This window comes from Musa acuminata, chromosome BXJ1-10 (assembly GCF_036884655.1).
Source record: "Musa acuminata AAA Group cultivar baxijiao chromosome BXJ1-10, Cavendish_Baxijiao_AAA, whole genome shotgun sequence".
Taxonomy (NCBI): Eukaryota; Viridiplantae; Streptophyta; class Magnoliopsida; order Zingiberales; family Musaceae; genus Musa; species Musa acuminata.
In genome coordinates, this window is record NC_088336.1 from 34,794,055 (window position 1) to 34,805,905 (window position 11,851).

General features: G+C 34.7%; 1 protein-coding gene across 4 annotated transcripts; it reads left to right on the top strand.

The window, feature by feature from the left end:
* Positions 1-235: 235 nt before the first annotated feature.
* Positions 236-7,284, top strand: LOC103969665 (uncharacterized). Of its 4 annotated transcripts, none has more exons than XM_065085129.1 (3): positions 250-372; positions 3,325-3,681; positions 5,600-7,284. In XM_065085129.1, exon 3 carries the CDS (start codon positions 5,997-5,999, stop codon positions 7,158-7,160), a length of 1,164 nt encoding a protein of 387 aa, XP_064941201.1. In that variant the 5' UTR covers positions 250-372; positions 3,325-3,681; positions 5,600-5,996; the 3' UTR covers positions 7,161-7,284. The 4 variants fall into 4 exon arrangements, 3 of the variants coding, with proteins under 3 accessions (XP_064941201.1, XP_064941203.1, XP_064941202.1); XM_065085131.1 differs by having other exon boundaries at positions 3,325-3,669; XR_010480196.1 differs by lacking the exons at positions 3,325-3,681; positions 5,600-7,284 and adding an exon at positions 842-2,422 and having other exon boundaries at positions 236-372.
* The last annotated feature ends 4,567 nt before the right edge of the window (positions 7,285-11,851 follow it).

Consider the following 11,851-nt stretch of genomic DNA (forward strand, 5'->3'; position numbering starts at 1 on the left):
ATTATGCCAGTGAAGATTCTCAATAAAATGTTAATTTTTCTTCATCGATGATAGGTTGTTTAAAGTTCTGTACTATACTATAGCAGAAGCAATTGACGACACCGGGCGCCCGATAAGTGGGCCGGGCGGATGAGTTCAACCGGGTGCGGCCCAGGCGCCGCCTGATTGGGCTGTGTCGAGCCCGAGTCAAGTCTATTTGGAACTAAGGTTCGATTGAACCAGATGAGAACGGCATCCTCAAAGTCGCAGCCGTGCCCTAAATGCTGCGGTTCAACTGTCTCCTCCTCTACAGCGACCACGACTGCGGCGTTTTCCACGGAGAACGGTGCATGCTGCGGATTCCTCTCCGTCGGCGAACGGTGACAGCGCCCGGTATCTCTCTCTTACTCCTCCTCCTCCTCCTCTTCCTCCTTCGCCGTTAGTTATATGTGCTTTCCCTGCACATCATCAACAGTGGCTTCTTTAGCATGTTGAACCTCACAAATTACTGTTGTTAATTTCTTAAACAGTGTGTTTTCTAATTACCCGTCCTGTTAGACCTATAACAAAATCATCTCTTTACATTCTTGTTGAAAAGGATCGATTATTCTGGAAGTGCTCATTTGAACTGTTACAGGTTTTAGTTGTAGGACATTAGTGAATCTGATGTTAGGCAAAACATTTTGCATCGTCCACCTAATCTTAATGCTGAAGTACCCATTGCAAGTCATCGACTGATGTTCAACCTATTAGTACAAAGTTGAATATCATCTGTATACGATCAACATAGTAAATGCCTTTGTCACTCTTATGCCGCATATTTGATGAAAATGCATTTGATATAATTTTTCGATATCTGCAGGGATATAGTGTGCTTCACAGTTTCTATAGCTACTACCTACAATAGATAAATAGCGGAAGGTAGTGTCAGTGTGCATGTGTCATATCAAGACATTATTTCAGTGGTGGTTAATAACTTGGATGTGAGCATGGTAATAAGTAAATGATCAAAGGTACTCTTAATCAACATTCAAACACCATTTAGAGGCTGACATCTGAACGAAATGGTTAATGGGAACTGAATGCAGGTGGATTTACGTGATTAGTCGGGGAATGCTATCCGATACAGATGATTAGTTGGAAGCTTTCAACCTCCTTTTGGTTGGAAGCAGATACAGAAAATATATTTAGTTCGGATGCGCTTGATTTGAGGTAGAAGAGGCATTTGGACTAGGAGAGGGCAGCAATAAAACTACTTTTCTTCTATTTTTCTGCAAACAGTATGTGACACTGCTTCAGAATATAATGTTTTTGGTTCAAAAGAGGCTCTTTTGCATTCTCCCATGTAACAAGTCCACCATCCATCTTTCCTCCCTTGAACTCTGCAGTCTGTTCAGCTTTTCGACCTCGAAAGACCAAAGTTCAGATCATAAATCCAACTTTAGAGTGGTCGACCCCCTTCAATCATGTGAACTTACCTCAGAAAAGGCTGCGAAAACAGCCAATTGTCTTACCTGTCACACAAAATCTTCAAGTTCAAGTCTTTCCATTGAGTTCTTTAAGCAGAGCGGTTGGACTGATGCACAAGTCGTGAAGCTTATGCAGAAGGATCCCAGGTTTCTACATGCTAACTTAGAGACTGTCCTGAAGCCGAGGATGAGATCTTTGCAGGACATGGGATTTTCTGACACTGAAATCGTTCAGCTGGTTTCATCAAGTCCGAATGTGCTCCTTCTACGTGACATCCAACCGAGGATCAACTTCTGGAGGTCACTTCTTGGTTCTAATGAGAGGTTAATTAAGGCCTGCAGGAGGAACATGTTTCTCCTTACTTCTAGCTTGGCTCAAAAGATTGAGCCCAATATATCTCTCTTGAGGGAATGTGGCATCAGTGAGCAACACATCGCGCAGATGGTAGTGAGACTACCAAGTTTTTTATGTCATACAGAAAAATGTATCAAGGAAGCGATCAAACATGTTGAGGAGTTGGGTGTGTCACGAGACTGTAAAAAGTTCCCTCGTGCACTTTTAACAGTCGTGACCCTGAGCAGGTCCAGGCTTGATGCTACCTTTGCAACCCTGATGAGCTATGGGTGGTCCCAACCAGATTGCGTTGCTGCATTCAGGAAGCATCCATCCATTTGGTCTTTGTCAAAGAAGACCTTATGTGACAAGATGACATTCCTGATGAAGGAAGCTGGTTGTGAGCTGACATATATCATTTGCCGTCCGGTGCTTCTTACATATAGCTTGGAGAAGAGGTTGAGACCTCGATATGAAGTTATGAATTTTCTTGATCAGAATAAATCGCTGGATAAAGGACATGACCTGCTATCTGTCATCCTGCTATCTGAAGAGAAGTTCAGAAACAAATTCCTTTAATATGTTTTAATTGTATTAAGAGATCAATTACTAATATGATCACATCTATATCTCCTATTAAGTAAGCTATTTTATTCTTGTGAAGTTAACGAAAAAATAAGACAGATTTTATAATTTAAATGATAAAAAGATCAGAAGATTTTCTAGAGATGTTTCTGTCTATAGAATTCAATGTATAAACTATTTAAAAAATATTTTGAATATAAATAGTTATTATATATTTTTATTACAAATAATATTATGAAAGATTGCTTATATTTGCAACATTTTGAATGTGTGTGATAATATCATTTTCAATATTGATGATGAATACTAGCAACCTTTGTATGGATGATAGTTATGGATCAAGATTTGAACATAAGAGAATAGATCCTAGATGAAAGTAGATTAACCATGCCCATTTAATTAGTTAAATCTATTGATGATTAGATAAAGACGATGAAATAGAAGGACAAAAATTTTATTTATAAATAAGGATTAAATATTTATAAATTTAACATAATTTTACATCAAATATTTTATTATATCATTATATACTTGTACTTATTATAGTTATACATCCATTGTCTTCAAAAATTTTAAAAAATTATAAAACTTTTTATATTTTAAATTATTTTTAAATGAAATAATAAAAACTTATGATTTTTATTCAAAATTTTGAATTGACAATTTTAGAAATGGATGATTCTGAAATGGTGACTAAGTCTTAAATATAACTTATATTTAAATCATCAAATCTTATATTTGCTGGTTTAGTTTGTGAATTGAAGGACAATTTACTTGTAACAGTAGAAGGAGGTTTGAATGCTTTAAGTTTGACTACATATGTTTTTTACATAGAGCATAAATAGTTCGGATATTACGGATTTTTGTTATTAGTGTGATTGTTAGCACTTGTTGGCTTTATTAGCAAATTCTCATTGATTTAGATTATGGTTTTATTGAGAAAGTTCTTCACTACAGCTGAAGCCATTGATGTCACCGGCCGCCCGATTAGTGGGCCGGGCGAGCGAGTTCAACCGGTGCAGCCCAGGCGCCCGCGGTGATTCAGGTTGCGTCGAGCCCGAGTCAAGTCAATTTGGACCTCTGGTTCGATTGAACCAGATGAGAACGGCATTCTCAAAATTCCCACCCATGCCCTAACTGCAGCGGTCAAACTGTCTCCTCCTATATAGCGACCGCGAATGCGGCGTTTTACTTGGCGAAAGGCGGCTGAAGCGACGGCATCTTCCTCCGTCGGGCTCTTATAGCTGCGGCGTTTTCCTCGACGAACGGTGGATGCTGCGGCTTCCTCTCCGTCAGCGAACGGTACAGCGCCCGGTATCTCTCTCTTACTCCTCCTCCTCCTCCTTCGCCGTCACACAATCCCTTCTCCTCCCTCTTCCCCCTTTCGTCGCAGCTCTCCCGATTCCCCGACACCATCCTCCTCCACCCTCTTTCACCCGTTCATCGCAGCCCCCCGCCCCTCTTCCCCGATCCATCCCCCTCCTCCACTTCATCACAGTCCCCGCCCCCCGTTTTCCTACTCCGATCCCAACGGTCCCCTCTCAGTTTTCCTACTCCGGACCCGACAGCCCCCTCTCCATTATCTTGCTCCGGACCCGACAGCGCCCGACAAGCCCCCGTCTCCCTCCTCTACACCCCTCTTCGCCCTCTCTATACATCTTCCCGTCCCCTTTCCTTCTCCCTGATAGTTACCCGCTACCCTCCCAACAAGTAGTCAGCAGCATGTTTTGAGCATTTACTTTAAAGAAATAGCAAGTCACAGTATGCAAGTTAAATACTGTTGTTAAGATAGAAAGCAGGAGAAGTGCTGCTTTTATAAAGAGCAAAGAGAATTGGGGAGTCTTAGAGAAAAATAAAAAAACACGGAAAAGATAAAACAAGAGATAGCAGAGACAATAATTGGGTCACTGTCCAAAGAAAATCATAATTATTTGTCAATAGAATCATGCACAAGTCGGACTATTCCTCATGTGAAGCATTTTAATTAAAAATATACCTAAGATAATACTAATTTGACTAGGTTTCCCGAAAGAAGCTCCCTCAACAGCAACTGCTTATTTTGATGAAGTGTTTGGTTCATCAAACCTTTTCAAGCACATCAGAAAATTTCAACACAAAACCCCAAATGTTACAAAGGACTCGACTCAATCTAAACTACAAGTTGAGTAAACAAATAGAATTTGACTTGATTTCCAAACCTGAAAATAGACCCAAAATCTCAAATGTATTTGGTTAGGTATAACCTTACACCTTTATGTCAGCATAGTGTGTTCTCTGCTGTAGTGCTGAAAGCAACTATCTCAGCTACTTGAGGCTTGTTCGTACCTCAAAACACACAGTCCTGCTTATATTTGAATTGTCAGATCTTGTATTTGCTGGTTTAGTTGGTGATTTGAAGGGGCCTTTTCCAGTAACAACAGAAAGAGATTTGAATGCTCTTACTTTAACTACAGATATTTTCTTATACAGAGTTCAATGATGCAGAAGATCCATATGGCTGATCATGAATAGTTTGGACATCATGGCTTTTGTTATTATTGTGGTTGTTTGCACTTGCTGGTTTTATTGGCAAATTCTCACTGATCTAGGCTTTTTTTTTCTTCATTATTGATATTTAGCTGACGCCACATATAATTTTTTTTTACTGTTGTTGAAGTTATTTACATGACCAATCTTTCTCATAAATTAAGTTCCTTTATCAGCATAGAACCAAATAAATCAGTAGCATTTCTTGATTGAGGCAGTTTTCTTATCTCTTTATTCATTTTTCAGAAAATTTATTGCCTTTCTCTGGTCTTCCAGCTATGTTGTTTTTTTTTTTTTGTCAAGTTGCTCATCATCATCAACAATGCCCTTTTTAGCATGTCGAACCTTACAAATTACCCTTGTTAATTAATTAAACAGTGTCTTCTCTGCTTACCAGTCTTGCTAGACTTTTAACTAGATCATCTCTTTACATTCTTGATGAAATGGATCAATTACTCTGGTAGAGCTCATTTGAAATGTTTCAGATTTTAGTTGTAGGACATTAGTGAATCTGATGTTAGAGAAAACATTATGCATCTTCCAGTTATTCTGAATTTTGTAGTACCATTTGCAAGTCATTGATGTTCAACCTATAAGTATAAACTTGAGTATCGTCTGTATACGATCGACATTGTAAATGTCTATGCCACTCTTATGCAGCATATTTGATGAAGATACATTTGATATGGTTTTTAAATTGCTACAGGGATATAGGATGCTTGGTAGTGTCTAAACCCACCAACTACAATATAAAAATAAGTGGAAGATAGTGTCTGTGCTCTAGTGTTATATGATGCCAGCATTTCAGTGGTGGAGAATTGCTCTGATGTGAGCATTTGAATGAGTAACGAATTATAGGTACTCGTTATCAACTCTCAAACACCATTTAGAGACTTATCTCTGCAAGAAATGTCTGATTGGTGCTGAATGCATGTGGATTAACACGAGTGGTATAGGAATGTTGTCTGAGACAGATGATTAGTAGAAAGTTTTCAACATCCTTGATTTGAGGTAGAAGAGGAATTTGGACTTGGAGAGGGCAGATTAAGACTACTTTTCTTGTATTTTTCTGCAAACAGTACGTGATACTGCCTCAAAAGACAATGTTTTTGGTGCAGAAGAGGCTCTTTTGCCTTCTCTCGTGTAACAAGTCCACCGTCCATGTTTCCTCCTATCAACTCTGCAGTCTGTTTAGCTTTTCCACTGCCGAAGAGCACAGTTCAAATAATGGATCCAACTTTACGTTGGTCGACCCCCTTGAGTCATTTGAACTTTCCTCAAAAGAGGCTGCAAAAAGGGCCAAGGATCGCATCTGTGAAAAAGAACTTTCAAGTTCAAGTCCTTCCATTGAGTTCTTCAAGCAGAGCGGTTGGAGTGATCCACTAGTCATGAAGCTTTTGCAGAGGGAACCCAGGCTTCTACGTGCTAACGTAGAGACTATCCTGAAGCCCAGGATGAGATCTTTGCAGGACATGGGATTTTCTGACACTGAAATAGTTCAGCTGGTTTCATCATCTCCGTGTCTGCTCTATTTACGTGATATCCAACCAAGGATCGACTTCTGGAGGTCACTACTTGGTTCTAATGAGAGATTAATTAAAGCCAGCAGGAGGAACATGTTTCTCCTTACTTCTAGCGTGGCTCGAAAGGTTGAGCCCAATATATCTCTCTTGAGGGAATGTGGCATCAGTGAGCAATGCATCACGCAGATGTTGGTGGCAGTACCGAGTTTTTTTTGTCGAACGAACAAATGTATCGACGAATCTATCAAACATGTTGAGGAGTTGGGTGTGTCACGTGACTGTAAAATGTTCCCTCAGGCACTTTTAACAGTCATGACCCTGAGCTGGTCTAGGTTTCATGCTACTTTTGCAATCCTGATGAGCTTTGGGTGGTCCCAACCAGACAGCCTTGCTGCATTCAGGAGGTATCCAGTCATTTGGAATTACTCAAAGAAGAACTTATCTGACAAGATGACATTCCTGATGAAGGAAGCTGGTTGTGAGCTGACATATATCATTGGTCATCCCGTGCTTCTTACATATAGCTTGGAGAAGAGGTTGAGACCTCGATATGAAGTTATGAATTTTCTTTATCAGAATAAATTGCTGGATAAAGGACATGACCTGCTATCTGTCATCCTGCTCTCTGAAGAGAAGTTCAGAAACAAATTCCTTTTCCTGCTACGCAATGAGAAATTTATTGCTCAATATGATTCCTATGTTGTTGCTGTGCAGGGAAAGCACGATGTTGTTGCGGTAACCTAGGATTGCAAGTGCTTCCTTAAGACAAAGTGTAAACCTATTTTATGCTGACTGCAACTTAATCATTTTACATTTGTGACGATTTAAAATTCTCCTTGAGTTTCTTGGAGTATAACTTCCCTGTTGATTTGGTGATTGTTCTTCTATTTATGTTTTCTACAACAAAAGGTACTCATTCTTTTATGCTGATGTCTCAGAAATTGGTGTGGGGGAAAGTCAATTACTTAAGAAAGGTAACCAAAATATCATGCTTTTGTTTTCTGTTTCTATCATATTTACCTGATTCTGCCAGCCATATTGATTACTGTGCTGTCATTTAGATGATTGTGATCTAATTTAATAAGGATACCTTCCTTTTGAATGGGGACATCTCAAAGAATTATGTAAGAGCCGCTTGGACGGAAAATACTTCAAAGGCAACCACAGATGTGGGTATGACTCTTTAACATTTTTGTTGTAGTCATATCCACACTCGCTCATTAAATAATTAAGTACAGTTTAACTGTTTAATCGAACGCATTAAACAGCCGATCTATTTTAAGTTTGATACACATCTGTATTGTTATATAATTAGATCGTGTGTTTTACTTTGCTTGTGCGATCTAATAGACCCAACGTGGCTCCCGTATTTTGTTTTATTTAACTATTAACGCCCATGCATTTTTGATCATTTATGTTTATGTTTGAGTTCATACCCAGAATGATTATTGAATTTGAGCTGCATTGGGTGCATATCTATTTTTTTGATAATAATAGTTGAATTATATTAAGAGAACAATTACTAGGTAGGTAATAAAATGAACACATCTATGGCATATATCTACAGTAAGTTATGAAGCTTCTTTTTTTTTTAATGTAATGTTGTATTATCATTTTAGTGTCTTAAATATAAGAAACAGTATTATTATTTTTTATAATATGTTTAGTTGACAAAATTTTAATTTAACTAAAGATTCTAAGAGGAAAGATTCAAAAGATTGGATAGAGAAGATTATTAGATGGTTGTTGAGCGACTACGGATTATAAGCTAACAATGATGCTGAAGAGTGTAAGATTGTTTTCAGAAGTTCCCGAAGAATTTAAAAGATAACTGTTGCTATTCTTTTGAAGAATATATAAACATTGACTACTAAGAATTCAAGAGAATAGTATATGTAATTTTTGCTTCTATTATGTTATGAAACTTCATTTTTTTCTTATACTATTGTATTATCATTTTGGTGTCTTCAACATAAGGAATAGTATCATTATTTTTTTAGTGATATGTTTAGTTACTAAAATTTTAACTTAATAAAAAATTATAAGAGGAAAGAGTAGAAAAGTGAACAAAATATATTGTTGGATGATTGTGGGGGAACTATTGATTATAAATCAGGTTATGATGTTGAAGAGTGTAAAATTCTTTTTAAAAATTGTGAAAAGACATAAAAGATTTGTATTTGTAAGATTTTGGATAATAAAAAAATACAAATGGAGTTTACATTTTTCAGCAATAGTTTTTGAACCAAACAATATCCTTTAGTACTTTAAATAATTATCTTATTGAATTGTTTCTCGAGCACTTTATACATACGTGTTTTTGATCATAGGAAGAACCTATTAAATTGCAGCATTATCAACTACTTTTGTCTTTCTTTTTTTTTTTCATCAGGCCTCAACAAAAATCATCTATATTTCTGTAAGGTAAAGTTATCATCTAAGAAAGATACTTGAAACTAATTATGACAAACTACTTCTGTTGGGATGTATATGTAAGTTATGACATACTACTGCATTTAGTTAGGTATAACTAGTCCTAACTAAATCACAACTAGTTTGTTACGACGGTTTTGAATCACAATATAATCAATGCATTTATTTAGGTATAAATATGACTGGTTTGAATTGAATCAAACCAGAATCGACGGTTGATTGTAAATCAAATCGTAATTTACCGGGGGTAATTTAATTGAGGTTCCTAGGTTTGAAAAATTAGAATCAATGATCCCATAATTGATTATTCTGCTTCCTATTTAAACCATCTATTTGATGGTATTCTATATAGATAAAAACCTCGATCAAATAGGTTGTCGATGGATAATTGGGCTTAAACAATTGAGCCCAATAGTCTGTGCTTGGACCAACAATCGAATGAATGTCAAATTAGCTATATTTAGGGGTACTTTAATTATTTTATAATTAAAATATTAAAAATTAGAAAATAAATTAGTCCTTCCAATAAGCAAATAATAGCTAGTTATGAAGATATTTTAGGAAAAAAAATTTAAAAATCCTATAGATACCCGAAAAATCTTTTATTTTTTTCCAGATTACTTGTTGTTGAAGGTTGAACGGTTTGATGCTCTTTTCTTAATCCGATGGCAAGTGGAAGCTATCACTTTACCATATAAGAGGCTTTTGGAAATTAGATCTTGTTAATTCAAGAAAACCAACATATCAATGTTGATGTTAAGATGTTGATATGATGGCTTTTAAAAATATAGAAGGAAGAAGATATGATGACCAAGTTAGACATCTTCTAAGTTATACTTTAAAAATGTCTGAAACACCGATGGCTCCTTCCATATCATATGTAATTATTGAGATCAAATTTTTAAATATAAAGAAGAAAGAAGATATAGAATATTTTGAAAGTATATTACCAAGAAACATCCACGGTGAAAGTCAAACGTAAATTTTCAGATATCCTACTAATCTCACTTTTTATTATTCTATTGAAAAAATAATGAAACATTAGCTATATTTATTTTTTGTTAAATATTTATTTTTTAGTTTTGGTGAACAAGTTGGATTTATTGATTATTATCAATAGGCTTTAAATCATATCACATAATGAATTTTCATATCACTCTTGCTCGCACTTTATATAATCTTTATAAAAATAATTATCATGTTTTTATTTATATTGATATTTGGAGTTCAAATGTACTCATATTATTGTTATTGGATTGATAGTGATTGGACCATGCAAAATAAATTATTGCTTTTAGAGGAGTTCCGAAAGAAATTTCTTTTCCTGCTAGGCGAGGAGAAATTTATTGCTCTATATGATTCCTATGTTGCTGCCGTGCAGGGAAAGCACCACGTTGTTGCGGAAAACTAGGATTGCAAGTGTAAACCTAATGCATGCTGACCGAAACTTAAATCATTTTACATTTGTGACAATTTAAATTCTCCAAGAGTTTATTAGAGTAGAACTTCCATGTTGATTTTGGGATTTTTATTTTATTTATCTTTTTCTACAACAAAAGAATACTGATTCATATATGCTGATGTCTCAGAAATTGGAGTTTGGGGGGAGTCAATTACTTGGGAAAGGTAACCAAAATATCAAGCTTTTGTGTTCTGTTTCTACCACATCTAGCTAATTCACAGACTTATTATTGAATTTGAGCTACGTTGTTGGTTGTATCTCTAATTTTTTTTTATAGTAACAGTTTAATTGGTTGTATCTCTATTTTTTTATTTTTTTTTTTATAGTAACAGTTTAATTGTATTAAGAGAACAATTATCAGGGTAGGTAATAATATGCACACATCTATATCTCCTATTAAGCAAGCTATTTTATTCTTGTGAAGTTAATGAAAAAAATAAGGCAGATTTTATAATTTAAATGATAAAAAAGATTAGAAGATTTTCTAGCGATGTTTTTACCTGATGGAATTCAATATATAAACTCTTTAAAAAATATTTTGAATATAAATAGTTATTATATATTTTTATTACAAATAATATTATGAAAGTTCGCTTATATTTGCAACATTGGAATGTGTGGGATAAAATTTTAAAGATTTTGAAACTGTTTAATAATGTAATATATACTTTTACTGGTGTTTATTATCTTACTGTGCATATTTTTTTGGTTGTTTGCATTAATATGCTTGGTGAATTATAAGAATATCAATATGATAATAATTTAAATATGACAATAGTGATTAGAAAATTAAAAAAGGATAAATTATTTTTTATTTCTATCGATTTATTTAATTACATATGACTTTAGTAATTATTCAATTATTTAACCATTTATTATGAAAGTTTAGCGGTCAATAATATTGGTCATAAAATTAGAGATATTAAAAAATTAATTGTTAACTTATATAACTATTATAGTGCTAACTATAGTAGACAACAAGGTACCTTTCAAACTTCTCCATCAATGGATCAAGTCATCGGAGATAACAAAATTTGTAAGGGAGAAAAACTATTGTTACAAAGATTAAAAAATCAAAGGGATCATCAAACACAAGCTTAATATGTATCTAACAACTTCTTTTGAATTTGGTGACAATACTATAAGTATAGAGTTTCCTATTATAAGATCATGGACATGATATATAATATCATTTTCAATGTCGATAATGAATACTAGCAACCTTAGTACCGATGATAGTTATGGATCAAGATTTGAACATAAAAGAAAGGATCATAGATGAAAGTAGATTAAGCATGCCCATCTAATTAATTAAATCTCAAGCATATATTGATGAATAGATAAAGACGACGAAATAGAACTAAGAGACCATATGCGAAAACAAAAATTTTATTTATAAATAAGGATTAAATATTTATAAAATGTTACATAATTTTACATCAAATAATTTATTATATCATTATATATTTATACTCATTATAGTTATACATCCATTGTCTTCAAAAATTTTAAAAAATATAATTTTTTTTTATATTATAAA

Bases quoted from the DNA above. Each gene is read 5' to 3' on its own strand.
- LOC103969665 (XM_065085130.1), top strand. From the start codon at position 5,997: ATGTTTTTGGTGCAGAAGAGGCTCTTTTGCCTTCTCTCGTGTAACAAG.